General features: G+C 35.3%; 1 protein-coding gene across 1 annotated transcript in view; it reads left to right on the top strand.

Annotated features, from left to right (window-relative positions):
- The window catches only part of KCNT2 (potassium channel, sodium activated subfamily T, member 2), a 318,603-nt gene that overhangs the window by 142,955 nt on the left and 158,198 nt on the right, over positions 1-17,450 (top strand). Inside the window, exons 9-12 of the mRNA XM_012650477.1 lie at positions 10,465-10,645; positions 12,130-12,294; positions 14,057-14,193; positions 16,871-16,934. Coding sequence (XP_012505931.1) covers positions 10,465-10,645; positions 12,130-12,294; positions 14,057-14,193; positions 16,871-16,934 — 547 coding nt within the window. The remainder of the gene's footprint in view (positions 1-10,464; positions 10,646-12,129; positions 12,295-14,056; positions 14,194-16,870; positions 16,935-17,450) is intronic.

Here is a 17,450-nt window from a genome sequence, read left to right on the forward strand (position 1 = left end):
TTGACTTAATTTTATGCTTCTATTTCTCTCCTGTTGGGGCTAGAAATAAATAACAAAATTACTACTAAATTCATTGAACGTTATTCTGTGTGAGACATTTCACGGAGCATTAGCTCATTTAATTCTCATAATAGCCAAGGAAGAAGTTAGTATTACTACATTTACTTTTCAATTGAGGAGTATGAAGTTTAAAATGCTAAAGTAATTTACCTAGGTTAGCACTGAGCAAGTAAAAAAACATTTGATTTTAACTTATTAGTAATACTGTTAAAGACCAGGTAATAATCATTCACTTTAGGTTTTAGAGACTCTTTTTTATGTAGACTAGGGGGAAAGATCTTTGTCCTATTGATATCTGTACCTGTATCATCCAGCACAAGGTCTGGAATGAGTAAGCCATCAACAAATTTATGTGTATGAATAAATGTGACTAACTTTTACAATATTAGGTAGTCTTTTTCTATTATGAAACATTTAAATAATATTTTATATCACTTGGTAATTTTATATAAATTATTTTATTATTAAAATTTATAGGTATTTTTACAATAGAGAAATTATAAGAAAAAGATTCATTTGCAACTTCCCATTTCGATTAGTATAAATGAATCTGAAGTAACTTTTATATATATTAATGAAGAAACAAAAAAAAGATAAAAGGAACATGGTATGATATCAGTTTATTTTTTATATTTTAAATTGCTGTAAATTATTTAACTCAAAATGTTTAGGCAGAGCGTACAGGATAATAAACAAAAAAGTTGTTACAATTAGATATCAATGAAAACCAAGTATTTTAAACAGGCTTACATACATATACACACACATGCACACACACACATATACACACACGCACATATATTGCCACCCAGTCAGAAAACAACATTAAATTTGATTACTAAGAAATATAAAGATAACAAAGTATTTATTAAAATTCACCAGCTATGATTATTTATTTTTTAATGCTGCATTATTAAATTCATCTGCTACTTTCAGTTTAGGTAATAATTTAAATTGTTTAATTTGGTCTTTGAAAAATTGTATCTCCTCTATTACAAGGCAAAATAGGATATTTTGATTATGAATGTGTTGTTTTTGACTTAGATTTAATTTATCAGAAAATCTGTTCCCATCAATACAATTATTTCTGGATACAGACACAAAATAATGATTAACAGAAATTCATCAATTATGATAAAGAGAAGAAAATTTTTATTTATTAATGACTCCAAAGACATCTGTGAATGAAATAAGATAGAAATCTATATTAAAATGCTTTATTAATCACCATATGGCTTCAAATCTTTACATAGCATGATGCAGGATTCGTGGTTCTAGGCAAAATAACTAAAATATAAGTAAATATTTTTACATAATGCAAACCAAGGATGTTTTCAATGCTAAAACTGTTTTGGCCTTAAGAATTATATAATAAATTGTCTGTGTATCTACCTGTCATAGAAACACACTTTCTTCCCTTCTTTCCTTTAACTAGCTAAATTATTTTTTGAAGAGATAATTTATATGAAAAATCTAAAAATGTACTTTATTTGAATAATTATCACAGAGCAGTAAATAAGTCTTTTTATTTCTTATCTTCAAAACATTCCTAGTTGTGTTGCCTGTATCCAAAATAATATGCAATAAATCAGCAGGAACACTTAACGTTTTCTACATGTTGCATACAGATACTCTGTAATAGGTATCAGAAAGTGATGCTATAGCCACATAATGGGAATCAGAGCAGCCCATCCTCAAACTTCTTTATGTCTTAGAATTCACTCTTGTAAAATAAAAAGTTGGAACAAGTAATTTTCAAAATACATTTTAAATTAAAAAAAAAGTTTTTTTGGAGATAGGGTCTCACTTTGTGGCCCAGCCTGGGGTGCAGTGGCGTGATCATAGCTCACTCACTGTAGCCTCGAACTCCAGGCCTCAAGTGATCCTCTTGCCTCAGCCTCCTCAGTAGGCAGGACTACAGGTGCTCACCACCATGCTCACCTAATTTTTAAAATTTTTTTTTCTTTTTTGTGGAGATTGAGTCTCCTTATGTTGCCTAGGCTGGTCTGCAACTCCTAGGCTCAAGCGATCCTCCTGCCATGTCCTTCCAGAGTACTGGTGGCCTTAGGCACTATGCCCAGCCTAAAGCAAATTTTTAAGATTTTATGAAGTTGGAAGACTATTTTTTCTTGAAAAGTGAAATAGTCTACCTTTAGAATTTGATAAGCTAGTGAAAATTTCTGCAAATTCCTTTCTAAACTATTTTAGCTCTCCGAGAAAGGTGATTTTTTGCATAAACACAGGAGAGCAAAAAAGGGAAATAGTTGGAAAAGTTAATGTGAAAGTGACAGTGGAGTTCAGATTGTTTACCTATCGCAGGAAAATCCCTCCCTAATATTGGCAGTAATTTTTTCTTCAGTAAAGCATAAGCTAGACAGTTATCTGAACATTATAATATGTACTGTACTGATTGACTGGAAGTATTGGAGTATGCAGTATTCACTAACAGTGACACAAATGGGATTATAGGTCAAGCATTTGATTAGTAAACCGTTTTTGTAGCAAGATTAGTCTAGTCATTAAAACACTTTTTAAATATGTTAGTGACATAGGACGTTCAGAAGGTAATGGGACAAAATAAAGACATCTTATATTTGAATACTAAATTTGTTTTGTTAAATGACAAGTTTTTAGTTACATAATTTACTTGTATTTATATATTTCACAAGCAGTATGAGTTTCAATAAGTAAGTCAAATGGATTTCAAATTTCCATCGTGGTCATTTATTGTATTATTTAAGTGTTGCTAACTGAAACAAATGCTGGAGTTATAAGCACTAATTACTAGAGAAAGTAAAGCCCATTTTACTTGCTTATAGGACTTGAGTATTTCAAATGATACTGATTGAAAAGTTATGGAAAAATTGATAGGCTTATAGAGTATTGCATCTGCCTCCTTTGACAGAGGTTTTTATTTATGTATTTATTTATTTATTTTAAGCTTTATTGAATTATAATTGATATATGAAAAATTTCACATATTTAATGTATATATTTTGATGAGTTTGACATATATATGTATATATACCCACAATATCATCACAACAATCCAGGTAAGAAACATACCCATCACCTCCAAAAATTTGTTTGTGTTCTTTTGTCAGTTTTGTTTTGTATATGTATGTGGTAAGAATACTTAATAGGAGAACTATCCTCTTAAAATATTTTAAAGTGCACAGTACTTTATTGTTAGCAGTAACTACTATGTTGTACAGCTGATATCTAGAACTTAACTCATCTTGCATAACTGAATCTCTACATTCATTGGAGTACAATTTCCTGTTTCCCCTACCTCAGCTCCTGGCAACTACCATTCTGCTCTCTGCTTCTATGAATTTGACTATTTTAGGTACCTCATGTAAGTGTAATTATAAAGTATTCATCCTATTTTCTTTTCTTTTCTTTTTTTTTGCTATTGAGTTGTAGAAGTTCCTCATATATTTTAGAAATTAATCTCTTATCAGATAGTTTGCAAATATTTTCTCCCATTCCTTGGTTGCCTTTTCACTCTGTTGATTGTTTCCTTTGCTGTGCAGAAGCTTTCTAATTTGATAAAGCCTCACTTGTCTATTTTTGGTGTCAAACCCAAGAAATCATTGCCAAGACCAATGTCAAGAACCTTTTCCCTTACGTCTTCTTCTAGGAGTTTTACTGTTTCAAGTCTTATGTTTAAGTATTTAACCAATTTTGAATTGATTTCTATGTATTGTGTAAGATAGGGGTCCAATTTCTTTGACTAAAGGTTATTTTGTCTTGCCAATTAATGGTATTAGATTCCACAGTGAAGGCAGTAGACAGATAAAAAAGATTACATGCTTTTACTTTTCTTTCTGAATTATTTTTAGTTTGTATCTAGACAGGCTAACTGGCTTGGTGATTTAAATGTGGACAACAGAGGTGGTCTGTATACTTTACATTCAGGCCCTCATTTATTTATTCAACAAATATTTATGAACATTATTATGTGCTTGGCACTATTTTTTTTAGGTGCTCAGCCAACATTGACGAAGAAAGCACATGACTCTGTTCTAATGGACCTCCTCGATAATAAAGGAATGCAATAAATGACTATTGATATAAACGCTATAAATGACTAAATTATTTTTTAAAAAGTTAGGCAAGAAAATAAAAATTAGGAGTATACACAATGGTCACAATAGGCCTCATTGATAAGGTGGCACTTGAGTAAAGAGTTGAAGGGCGTGAAGCGTCAGCCATGAGATTGTTCAAGCCCGTCGGGTTCCAGCCAGAGGGAACAGTCCCTACCAAGGCCTCTAGCGAGGAACGTGCCTGGCATGTTGGCCAGAAAGCACTAATGCCAGTACCTCTGGGGCAGAGTGAACCACAGGCAGAAGAGTAGAAAGTGAGCCTGAAAGACAGTGAGGGGTCAGATTGGGTAGTGTACTGTAGGCAAATGCAAGAAAATTAGCTTTTAGTCTAAGTGAAATAGTGAGGGTTTTGTGTAGAGGAATAGCATGACCGAATCCATGTTTTCAGAGGTAAACCTGGCTGACATCTTGACAGTAGGTTGTTGAGGGAAGGGTGTGAGCATCTAATGCAGTTCAAGGAAGAGACGATGGTGGCATGGATAACTGCAGCAATGAAAATAGTGAGCAGTGAGTGTGGATTCTGGTTAATTTTGAAGCTAGAAACTGTAGTTTGCTAAGAGCTTGGATGTGAATTTTGAGAAAGAGGAAGAGTGAATTCAGGATTTTGGCCTAAGTAACCAGGAAATTATATTTACTGTCATCTGATGGTGAAGAATTTGGGAGGAACAGATTTAGAGAAGAAGTTTAGAATTCAATTTGGACATGTAACCTTTGAGATGTCTGTTAGAAATCCAAGAGGCGTTGAGAAAGAAGTTGGGTGCATACCCGGCATGTGTAAGGACTAGCACCGAGGCTGGAGAAGAGCCAGGGGCTTTTGAATTTTTTTCCGAGTGTGATAAAAATGCATTGAGAGTTATGAACAGAGAGGGGAAAAAAGCTGACCTATAATTGAAGAAGATTCCTCTGTTCTTGGGCTGGATATTTAAGTATTATCTGCCTTATTTTTTTCTTTTTTGGAGGGAAGAACTAAATTCATTTATTATGAAAAGTATTTATTGAGTTAGAAGATATTTTTAGTAATTTTTAAATGTGTTGTCATTGTTATCCATGAACAGAAGCAGTGGCCCATTGAGTGAGACCCTAGATGAAACAAGGTGGTGTGCCTATTCAAAGTTGGAGAAAATCTCTAATTTAGTGCATTCATTTTTATTAGTTCTCTTAAAAAGTTGATTTTTGTTTAATACCAAGCATATAACTTATACCAAGTTATTAATATATGCTTGTAATAATACCAAGCATGTAATAGCTGATGTGGGCATCTTCATTTTCATACTGATTCAGAGAACGTTAAGGCCTAACAGTTCCCTTAAGCTTATGTGCAATATTAATGTATATGTGATAGATGTGCAAAAGTTTTTCAGGTCAAGTATTATAAAATGGCATTTTACATAAGTATTTAAAAAATATTGTTAATCATTATAAATATGGATTTAATTATAACTATCAAAGAAATTAAATATCTTTGTAATGTGGTTTATTAAATATTTATTAAGATTTTTATGGGTTATGATAGATATTGTCATTTATATGGTTTGGTAGATTGAAAAATATAATGATCATATTTTTTATCTCCTCTCATGAAGAGATGGAGTCTGTTTCCACACACATTCAATCTGGGCTGACCTTGTGACTTGCTTCGACAGAAAGAATAAAGCTGATGAAAGCTAGGTCTTTAGAGAATTTGTAGCTTCCATCTATGTCCTTTTGGACTGATGCCCAGGGAAGCCAGTCAAGCCTGCTAGAGGATGAGGGGACACATGAAGGAGAACTAAGGCACCCCAGGCAATAATGAACATGGACCACTGAGCACAGGAGTGAGGCCATCGTGGACCTTTTGTCTTGGCCGGATCTCTAGCTGAACGCAGCTGTGTGAGTGAGCCCAAGAGGACCAGAGAAGCTTCCCACCCAACCCACAAAATTATGTGAAAAGATAAGTTGTTACTGTTTTAAACCTCTACATTTTAGGGGGTTCAATATGCAGTAATGAAAAGATGAAATATATGCATGAAATATTTTTTGGAGTATGTTTGGAATATACTACTTGGGAATGATTTAACTAGTTGTTCTTTTGTTTATTTTACAGTTAGTTACTGGGTGGCTACTATGTACTTTGTGCTAAGTGTTGTAGGAAATAAAAATACAAATATATAATTATTGTCATCAGGATAGATAACAAGTGAGTAGGGTGATAATATTAAACACTAAACGTAGATACTTTTGTATCACTTCTCGGCCTTTTGGCTAAGATCAAGCGTAGATATTTTTGTAAAACTCTGGCTAAGACGTGAACTTACAGGTGCTATAGGAATTTAGAGGGAACACTCTGAGGTTCAAGGAAGGCTTTATGAGGGAGATCGTATTTGTGCTAGGGCTTCAAAAACAGGAATTGTAGTAGGTGTTGGGTAGAGAGGGCTTTCTGTTGAAAGGAACAGAAGGGTAAGCATATAAGAACAAGGGTAATATATTGTGATACGTAAACAGTCCAAATAGTAAGTGAAGGGGAGATAAATGAGACAGAAGTTCAAGAAAAAAAATATTAGATCCAAATGCTGTAGTCTGTAATTCTGTATGTACCAGTTATCATCTATTGCTGAATAACAAGGCACCCCAAAACTTAGTGGCTGGAAACAGCACAATTTGTGACTTTTCACAATTCTGTCTGTGGTTACTAAGCAAGGCAGTTTCTCTGCTGGTCTCACTTGTGATTACTCTTTCGACTCCAGTAATCTGATGGCCTGAGAGGAGCTGGGGGATCCGAGATGGCTCCACTAGCACGTCTGGCAGTGGGTGCCGGCTGTCAGGTGGCACATCGTAATTCTTCCCACATGGCCGCTCACCCCCTGCAGGAGACTGTACCTGCTCCTTCACACTGTGGTGACCCCAGGGTTTCAAGAAAGCAAGAAAAAGAGCTACAAGGTTTCTTGAGGCCTCAGATCTGCAACCACATAGTGTCATTTTCACCGTATTTGTTGGTCAAAGCAAGTCATTCGTGCAGCTCAGATGCAAGGATGTAGAGACATAGACTTCTTCACATCTTGATGTGCACCAAAATCATACTGCAAAGGGAGATGAAATAGGGAGACTTGATTCATTGGCAGCTACTATAATAGTATCATACCAAGATTTGGAGAGTGTTCTTTAAGCAGTGAGAATCCAATGTTTTTTTTTTCTTACCCTGAAACTGACATACCTAAGCTGTGTTTAAAGAATGTAAATATGGCCATTATGTGTATGTTACAGTACAAGGAGAGACTAAAGCCCAGGAGACACAGTAGGAGACTGTACTGGTAGTTCAGGTCTAGAACATGTACCTCTGAATTAGAAAACGTACATCTTAACTATTGTCAAAGATTGGCTTTTAATGTACAGTCAGGCAAAATGTAGTAAGCCCTCAACGTTTGAATCATGAAAAATATGTTAATGAATTTTTTTCTCATTCTATTTTCTAGTGAAATATAAAAGATTGATGCATAAATTGTTTACATCTTCAAATATGTTATTTTAAATAAAATAACAAAACTTGATGTTACAGAAATATCTATTGTTATGAAATTCTCTTCTTTGGTTATTTTAGGCTACATCTGAATGTTCTTACGATTAGTTTGGCAATATTACATAGGGACAGCTGAGAAAATAAGCAGATGGAAATCAACTCATTGCTTTGGGTGTGCTTATGACCTGATAACTCACAAAAAATTTCTGAGCATAAAACAAGGGAAATTTTACTGAACCATTTTGGAGACCTAGAGTAAAAAAGAAGGGAAAAAAAAAAGCAAATAAACAAAAAAACCCAAATAGTTTTTTTCTTCAGAATTTAAATGATGACATGTACCGTACTTCTTCTGTCCCTTGATCTACCTGTGTACCTACCCATCTGCCTATTCTGTTCACCAGCTTATTCTTCAACTTTACAGAAAGAAAGAAAGATTAAAGACAATTGAATCTGTATGATATGTAACTTAGATAAATAAGATTATCTTAACAGTCTGGAAAAGGAATTTCTGGAATTTTAAACATTAAATATTACTTTATTTCTTCATGGTTGTCATAATTGAACTGTGTGCTTATTGTGCACAGAAGCCGTAGTGAATGTCCAAAAGTATACACTGATTTTGTTGACAGTTTTATAGAAGTATAATTACACACCATAAAATTTACTCATTTTAAGTGTAAATTCAATCATTTAAAATACATTTTCAGAGTTGTGCAGTCATCACCACAATCCGGTTTTAGAACACTTCCATTCCCACATTCCCACCGTCAGTCCCATGCAACCGCTAATCTGCTTTCTGTCTCTTTTCTGGACATTTCGCATAAACAAAATCATACAATATTTTGTCTTTTGCATCTGACTTCTCTCACTCAACATGTTTTTGCAGTTTATCCGTGTTGTAACATACATCAGCACTTAGTTCCTTCACTTAGTTTATTGAATGGTATTCCATTATTGTATTAGTCTGTGCTGCTCGAACAAAATACCTGAGACTGTGTGATCTGTAAATGATAGGATTTTATTTATCAGAGTTCTGGAGGCCGGGAAGTCCAAGAGCAAGGCCACAGGTTTGGTGCCTGCTGAGGGCCTTCTCTTGGCTTTCGAGGTAGCTCCTTGCTGCTGTGTCCTCACACCGCAGGAGAGCAAACGGGGCCTGGTGGTTCTCTCCAGTCCTTTTATAAGGTTGCTAGTCCCGTTGAGGAGGGCTCTGCTCCTTAATCATCTGCTCCTTAGTTAATGTGAATTAATCATCTCCTAAAGGCTAACCTCTTAATAATGTTGCATTGTGGATTTAAGTTTCAAAATAAATTTTGGAGGGGACACAAATACTGAAACTATAGCATCTCATCTCTGCCCTCCCCCACAAATTCACATCCTTTTCACGTACAAAACATGTTCATTCCGTTTTAATAGTCCCCAGAGTCCTAACTCCTTCCAGCACCAACTTCAAAGGCTAAGTCCAAAGTCTCATCTAAATATCATTTAAGTCATACGTGGGTGAGACGCCTGAGGCAAATTACTCTCCAGCTGTGAGCCTGTGAAATCAAACAAGTTGTGCACCTCCAAACTAGAATGATGAGACAGGCATAGGGTAGACGTTCCCATTCCAAAAGGGAGAAAAAGGCAAGAAGAAATATGTAATATGTCCTGAAAGGGTGAATGACCCAAAGGACAGATTTCACACACGGGTTACGTGGGAGCAGCATGGCTGGTTTATTCACCCGGGTGCGAGGGGCTGAGTCCAAAAAGAGAGTCGGCACAGAAGGGGATTTAGTGAGGGTTTTATACACGGGGACAGCCGGCCCCTCCCACCTGCCCTGTTCAGTTCTTTGTTTCTGGGCTAAACTGGCAGGTGCAGAGTTGCTTCCTGCTACATACAGCTCACGTATGGCAGAGGACGGTGGGCAGAGCAGCTGCTTGTAGTAAGTTCTTCAAACAAGCAACTCCTATGACCCCTTTGCCCCAGTGGCACCCGTCCTTCCGCTCTGGCGTCGTCCTTATCAGGACAGCTGGGGAGGGACAGCCTTCGTCTCCATCAGGGAGGGAGGGGGAAGGCTGGCTGCAGCTGTCTGTAATGATGAAAGAAATGCATTGGCTCACAATTCTGGAGCCTGGGCATTCCAAGATCAAGCTGCGAGCAGTTGGTGGGGGCCTTCTTGCTACATCGTAGTATGGCAAAAGGCATCACATGGTGGGAGACAGAGGGCAAACCCACTTGTGGGATAACAGCATGAGCTCATTTATCACAGTGTAGCCTTTGTAACTTAAACACCTCTTAAAGATACCACCTCCTAACATTGGTACAAGGGCAGTTAAATTTCAACATGAGTTTTTGAGAGGACAAACATTCGTACTATAGCACTGGGCAATTGTTAACTCCTCTAGCTTTTTACTATCTCTCTTCTTCCTAAATTAAAAAAAAAAGGCTTTTGGTATTTTGACAATGATTAGATTTAGCAATTTCTGGTCTCTTTGTTTCCTTTACGTGCATTCAGTGTCTTTGTGTATCATCCATGAAATTTGGTCTGTCCATTTTACTTGTTATTCAAATATACTTTGTGATATATTGGCTACCATTTTTGGCTATTAATCAAAATAAGACCAAATCTGGTTAATGTAGGAAAAAAAACATAAATATTATATTTTCCTGGAAAAAAATAATATTGTAAAATATAAGACCCCAGCCATTAAATGGCTTTATGAAATGTACTTTGGCTTTCAAAAGAATAGTGATGAGAAATAATGTGTCTGATTTCAAAGACTTAATTTTATTGCTGTTTTTTTTTTTGTTTTTTTTTTTAGCATTTGTGGGATCCAACATCTGGAACGAATAGGAAAGAAGCTGAATCTCTTTGATTCCCTTTATTTCTGCATTGTCACATTTTCTACTGTGGGCTTTGGGGATGTCACTCCTGAAACATGGTCCTCTAAGCTTTTTGTTGTTGCTATGATCTGTGTTGCTCTCGTGGTTCTACCCATACAGGTAAACACAACTGTCTTAGATTTTGTAGAAATGTGCAAAGACTTATAAAGTTGAACCACTGACAGTTAATAAGAAATGCAGGGTGGTTTATTTATCTAACAGAAACATATTAACACATGATATTATGTGTAATTGATTGTATAAATTATGTAGAAATGCTTTTTTACATTTTATTAGAAACACTTTCTTTTTTTTTCCCTCTAGTCAAAACTGATAGCTTACATCTCACTTCAATTTTTCAAGATCCTTTCTTTTAAATATAAGGTATTTAACTATATTAATTATAAGGTAATATAGTTTTTGTTTCTTTTTTTTTTTTTTTAAAACACAGGGTTTCACTCTCACTCTGTCACCCAGGCTGGGGTGCATTGGCCCTGTCATAGCTCACTGCAGCCTCAAACTCCTCGGTTCAAGTAATTCTCCTGCCTCACCCTCCTGAGTAGCTGGGACTACAGGGGCACGCCACCATGCCTGGCTAATTTTTTTATTGTAGAGAGGTGGTCTCGGACTCCTGGCCTCAGGCAATCCTCCCGCCTTGGCCTCCGAAAGTGCTGGGACTATCGGCATGAGTCACTATGCCTGGCTGGATAGTATAGTTTTTAATTATATGACAGATCAAAGAAATACATTTGTGAAAGGTCGATTTCTCTTTGTTCTTGAAAATAAACCTAAAAATCATACACTGCATTGAATAAAAATTGATTGCTTATGTTGATCAACTAAAACAAAATCTGAACATGGTATATAAATATTGTGTAGCATTTCAGAGAGTGAATGGGAGGTTGCAAAGGGACAGGACTATATAATGGAATTAAAGATAAGTAGATGCAATCTCCAGCCCTTTCCCGTAGTGACCCCTGGGGGCCCCTGTGTGGGCAGGTCAGAAACAGGAGGTGGTGGAAGAATCGTATTTGCCTTTTCCATTAAACAGCTTTGGCCACAGTGTATCTGAACATTCCTTGTGTAGGTATAGAACCGGCCTTCCTGCTCCTGTCCAGCCACGCGTGTTTTCCTTCCCGACCTCCCTCTCTTGCACCCTTCACTGTCCTCAGGTACAGGCTACTGTACAGCCAGAATGTGGCCTTGTGCACCGTGGTAAGAGTATCTCCCACTGCGTGAGACGTGAGTAGAACTTAGCAGAGAGTGTGAGGAAAAGCCGAAGAGGCTTCACTCAGCGGGAGACACGTGGTCATGTACTGGATACAAAGCAGAGGCTCCGCTCTCTCAGTGGCCTGTTATGATACAATAGCAATATCATGTTGTGATGATATGTTTCCTTAGAGACTTGAAGGCCCCAGGAGGCATTTGCAACCTCTGCAGAAGTCATGTGAAAAGTCTGCTATTGAAGGGAACGCTGATAATTCAAACGTCAGTGAGTTCCATCTAACAAATTGAGTGTACCTAATAAACAATAGATGTACTATATTGATTTTTTAATTTCCATATCTGGTATTTTTCATTCACATGTGGAAAACACATTACAGTTTGAACAGCTGGCCTACTTATGGATGGAGAGACAAAAGTCAGGTGGAAACTACAGTCGACATAGAGCTCAAACTGAAAAGCATGTTGTTCTGTGTGTCAGCTCACTGAAGATTGATTTACTTATGGATTTTTTAAATGAATTCTATGCTCATCCAAGACTACAGGTACATTTGGCTTATATTATGCACTATACTAGATCATACCTACTAACATATTGTCAAAGTCAATTAACGGATGGTGCAGGCTGCTTTGTGGAGGATTTTTATTTATACACTCAAATTTAGAACGAGTAAATGAAGAACTACAAATATAACCAGGAACATAGGAAAAAAAAGCTGAAGAAATACGCAGTACTTTGAGTTTCCTTCTGGATCTACACTAAAAGACAGATGGAATTATGTTAATGCTACAGAGAAAAATTTTCTTTGAATTAAAGGATTGCTTTTTCTTCCTTGGGTAGAGCATAAATGATATTTTTATGAAACAGTGAATTTTATGATAAAATATAAAACAATGAAATCTTTTCAATATCATTTGCTCATTTGAATACTGTAGAATTTTATCAAGTATTGCTAATGAAAATGTGGAAGTCTGGGAGTCTCATTTTTTCTTTTGTTTCCTGAAATGTAAATAGGTCCTATTTATAGTAGCAATAAATGATCAAAAATTGGACAATAACTAGCTGAATTGAGAATATGAGTTAAGAAAAATCTCTCCATCTGTCTCTGCAGAAAAAATCCTCGAATATTCCTTCCATTTGTCATGGTACTGGGCCAGTGTAGATTTCGGTAATCTCCCTTTCTGCTTGATGCACTTAGTCCAGTCCAAAGAACAAAGAACTGTTTGAAGGTGTCGCATTTCCTCAATAAATTTGTGTTAAGAAGTTGAATAATCACAAAGATCAGCACATTGCTTGGCATATTTAATTATCCCTCCCTTACAAAACATAGAAACATTGATTTGTGAATAGTTTGGAGACTTTTAAAAATACTATATTTTTCTATTTTAAAACACCTAATTTGTAAATGATCTTTAAATTATATAATATATTCTTTTATTTTCATATAAATTAATTGCATTTTTGAGGAACTCTATTTATTTTTTGTTTGTTTATTATTCATACTGAATAATTTCCAGTTTCCTCATTATAACCCATTAAGAAAAGCTATTTGGGGGATCCCACAATAATTAACTTTGTCTGATATCAATACGGAGAATTCTTAAAACCCCCAAAACTCCCAATAGATATATTTTAGAGTGATAAAATGGTGACTGTTTACCAGAGAATTTTAATTTTTATAGATCACTTGTTTCAAACCATTTCATCACTCAGAATACTTTTGTATTTTCTCCAAAGGACCATATAGTTTGAAATATTTTGAACTCAACTCTTTAATTTACTTTGTCAGTATTTCCAATGTTTTTATGAATCCTTACTCAGTCAAATATTTATCAGAAATTGTTCAAAATTGTCAGCTCATAATAATATTACCAAATGATATAAATCACTATCATAGTTTTGATTCTAAAAGCAACAACTTGAAGTATGAATTGATACTTAAATGCCTATTCTTGGTATTCAATGTATATTTTAGGATCAGCCTGTAGTTATAACTAAAAACTTCACAGGCTGGAAGTGTGTGCCAAGTATAAGTCCTGATTACCTTCCTTTTATGGTGCTCATAGGAACGAAATAGGCAGGATGAATGTATTGATTTATGAGATTTTTGTATGTCTCAGTTGTGTTTATTACAGTGCTGTGTTATTTAGTATATGCCCAGGTGTTAAATGTGAACTTTTGTGTATTAACAATAGTTGATTTCAATTTTATCATATTTCACAATTTTCTTAGAAATTTTATTTGCCTATGTTGTGTAACATAAAGCGTTATTATTTCTAATCCATTTCCCACTTTGTTTTGAATAGGATTATTATGTGGTGATTTTGTGTCCTACTGAAATGGATGTGCAAGTTCGAAGGGTGCTACAGATCCCAATGTGGTCCCAAAGGGTCATCTACCTGCAGGGGTCAGCCCTTAAAGATCAAGACCTGTTGAGAGCAAAGTAGGTATCCCTATCTTTTTCCATCTTGTAGCGTTCAGGTTTGAGTGCTTTAATATCTTTTCTCTCCTTCAAATTTAAGTACTTTTCAGTGTTGCAAGATGTGTTTGTTCGAATATAGAATTTTACCTTAGTCTCGCTGCTGTTCAGACTGAAAGGTTAAATATATAAAGTCAGTGTATTTGCTTCTCTTTCCCGGCCTCGTCCCAGGCGAAGTTGTTCAGCAGACCGCGTCCACACAACGACGTGTTATGTGTGGCATGATATAATTACCTTAAGCTGTCAGAGAAGGGCTGGAGGTATCCAGACTCACTGTTAGAGTGGTCTCCAAATCCCTGGATACTGTTTTTATTCCACAAATAAAAATCTTGGGAAAAACTTTATGTGTGAAACCAGAGCAATGTGAGTCAAGGTTTAAATTTTAAAGAGTTTGCAATATGTACTGACCCAACAGCACTTATATTGCCTAGGGTCGGAGACAGAAGAGTCCCTGGGGGACAGAGGAATCAGAAAGGTGACAGGTCTTACTTAGCTGCCCTCTTCTTTTTGTGCATGTGCCAGCCAATTTGGCTAAGGTGACAGAGCCTTAAATATTTGTCACAGGTCATGGGGATTATACTGCATGATCAGAGTGAGAACATGTTTGGGCAGAGTGTGGACACCAGGGACTCAGGGAGCCTGCAAAACAACACCCTTCGTTTCAGAAGCCAGAGGAAAGCCTTAGCAGAAATGGTTTTGCTTGATATTTTCTGCTGTTTTTAAAGTTTTAAATAATGTTTTCATGTTTGTCCTTGAGTTGTCCTACATGCTCTTTCAGATTTAAAAATCTCCCCTATTGAATTTTATAGCATAAGGGCTTTTTATTTGTCTTTTTTCTGGGTGGACTGAGTGTGTGTGAGTAGGTATATATGTGTTTGTGCATGTTCTATGTGTGTATTTGTGTATGTGTGTGTGTAGGAGGTGATGGAAAAGAACAAAGGAAAAATAAAATGCTTTGTGGAACAGAGTCCCAGTTCCTTTTTGCTGCTTAATCCTGCAAGTGATGACTAGATACCTAGTCAGGAACTCTGATGTTACTCTTTATTTATTAATAAATATAATAAAATCAATTTAACTGAGTTTTTTCAATATTTTAACTTCTAAAATAAGAAAGTCGCTAGAAGCTACCAGGATATAGTGAGTGGTACATAATTAAAATTAAGCTATTTTTGGTGGATTATATACTTCGTATATGCCATTGTTGTATATATGACAATTCTATAAGTCATCAGGTTTTCCCAGCATCTCAAGTAGACCCTGGCTCTAGGTGTTTGCTATTTGTTATCTATACTCATTATTTGGGTGGTCTAGAGGAATAGCTGCTTAGACACTGATATAATATGGATCATTGTATTAATCTGTGTAGATAATCAGTGTGCTTAATTTATTGTATAGGAGTTAAGTTCTTCACAAAATAAGCATGAATAATGCCCATATTATATTCAATATGAATTTGTGTCATAAATGGAAGCTTTTTTCTATCTAATAAATTAATCTGTGCTATTAGTATTGGCTATTAGTATCTAAGCTAGATACTATTTAGGATTAACACAACTAATTTATTGTTAATAGTATTAAAAATGATTTCTTAGAAAAAACAATCACATTTACAAGAAGTATTCCTTCATTGGAATAAAAAAAGAACAGACTGAGGAAGAGAGGTAGCTGACTGGTAATACTCAAAAAGCTGGGTTAAGAAGGAAGTTAGAGTGACAGAGTATCCATTTTTATGTTCATTTCTAATCCTAACTTCATATAAAAGATTTGGGATTTAATGTTAACTAATACATTCTTCAACACAATTCCCCATGCAAGGAACAAGGAGTAGGATTCTCCAAACAAGTTCCAAAGGTCAGTTGCATGAGTTTTGAATTGCTTTGTTGAAAATGATGTTTAGAGAATGTTATCCAATACTCATATTATCTTAATAACCATGGCACAACATTTTTCCAGAACTGTTTGGTTTGGTCTAATTTCACAGACTTTTGTCTTTCTTCTCCATAAAAAATATTTTTTTTGGAAAGGTTTATTTCATCATAGTGAACCACAAAGATAAATCATGCCTTGTTTTGAAAATAAACATTCTTGTGCTTTTAGAACATTATGTATCAAGCACTAAAATATATTGTTTCTTTATCACTAAATTTACAAATTATTGGTGCTTAGCATGAGGGGAAGGGATTTGGAACAAGATGCTGAATCACCTTCAAGAAATATAAATATATAGTAGAGTTAACCTTATGAATACTGAGCACCTCTGTTCTAGCTCTATTAGTTTAATTGAGACGTTATACTTAAAATATAATTAATCATAAATAAAGGCCAATACCACTCCTTTAATTTAATCAAACCATATATATTAAAACATACATAATCATTAAAAAGTGAATAAAGTTGGCTTTGTTTTTTACTTCTGTCCTAAATTATTGAGTTATATAGACAACGCAACAATAACTTTTTTTGTTCAGAGTCCGATATAGTCATGATCTGCTAGAAATTCAACTTTCATTTAAGCTTAAGGATACATATGGTATTCATGTACTTTTTATGCAATATATGGACTAAGCATTGAAATTCTATTTTTCAGACAATATGTAGATATTTCAGTGTGTGATTATTTTGTTTTTCTGTCTGTATTTAGGATGGATGACGCTGAGGCCTGTTTTATTCTGAGCAGCCGTTGTGAAGTGGATAGGACGTCATCTGTAAGTTTCTAAAATCTCCTTTAGTAAGTTGTGCTTTCCACTTTAGAAAATTTTTTAATTTGGTTTTATAAAATCTGCCAACATTAAAACTGAGTGACCTTAAAATTTTACTAAAGGGAAACAAATGGTGCTTAGCTATCTTTGCCATAACATAAGAATAGTTGCCTCATTGATTGTGTCAACATAATTGTTTTTCAAGTAGTTTCTACAAATCATCTAATTTTCTGGTGATCACAATGAAAAGAGTCATACATAAACAGAACTATACCATTTTCTATTAAATATGTGCTATGATATGTAATTTTGTGAAAGTGGCCTCAATTTTCTCAACTCTAAAACAAAGCAGATGGATTAGGCAGCCTACATTAGAATCAATTGGAGAGTTTCTAAAAAATATGCTTTTGTGACTATTCTATTCAAGATATCTCAAACAGGGCCGGGCGCGGTGGCTCACGCCTGTAATCCTAGCACTCTGGGAGGCCAAGGCGGGTGGATTGTTTGAGCTCAGGAGTTCGA

Source organism: Propithecus coquereli, unplaced genomic scaffold (genome assembly GCF_000956105.1).
Source record: "Propithecus coquereli isolate 6110/MARCELLA unplaced genomic scaffold, Pcoq_1.0 Scaffold328, whole genome shotgun sequence".
Taxonomy (NCBI): Eukaryota; Metazoa; Chordata; class Mammalia; order Primates; family Indriidae; genus Propithecus; species Propithecus coquereli.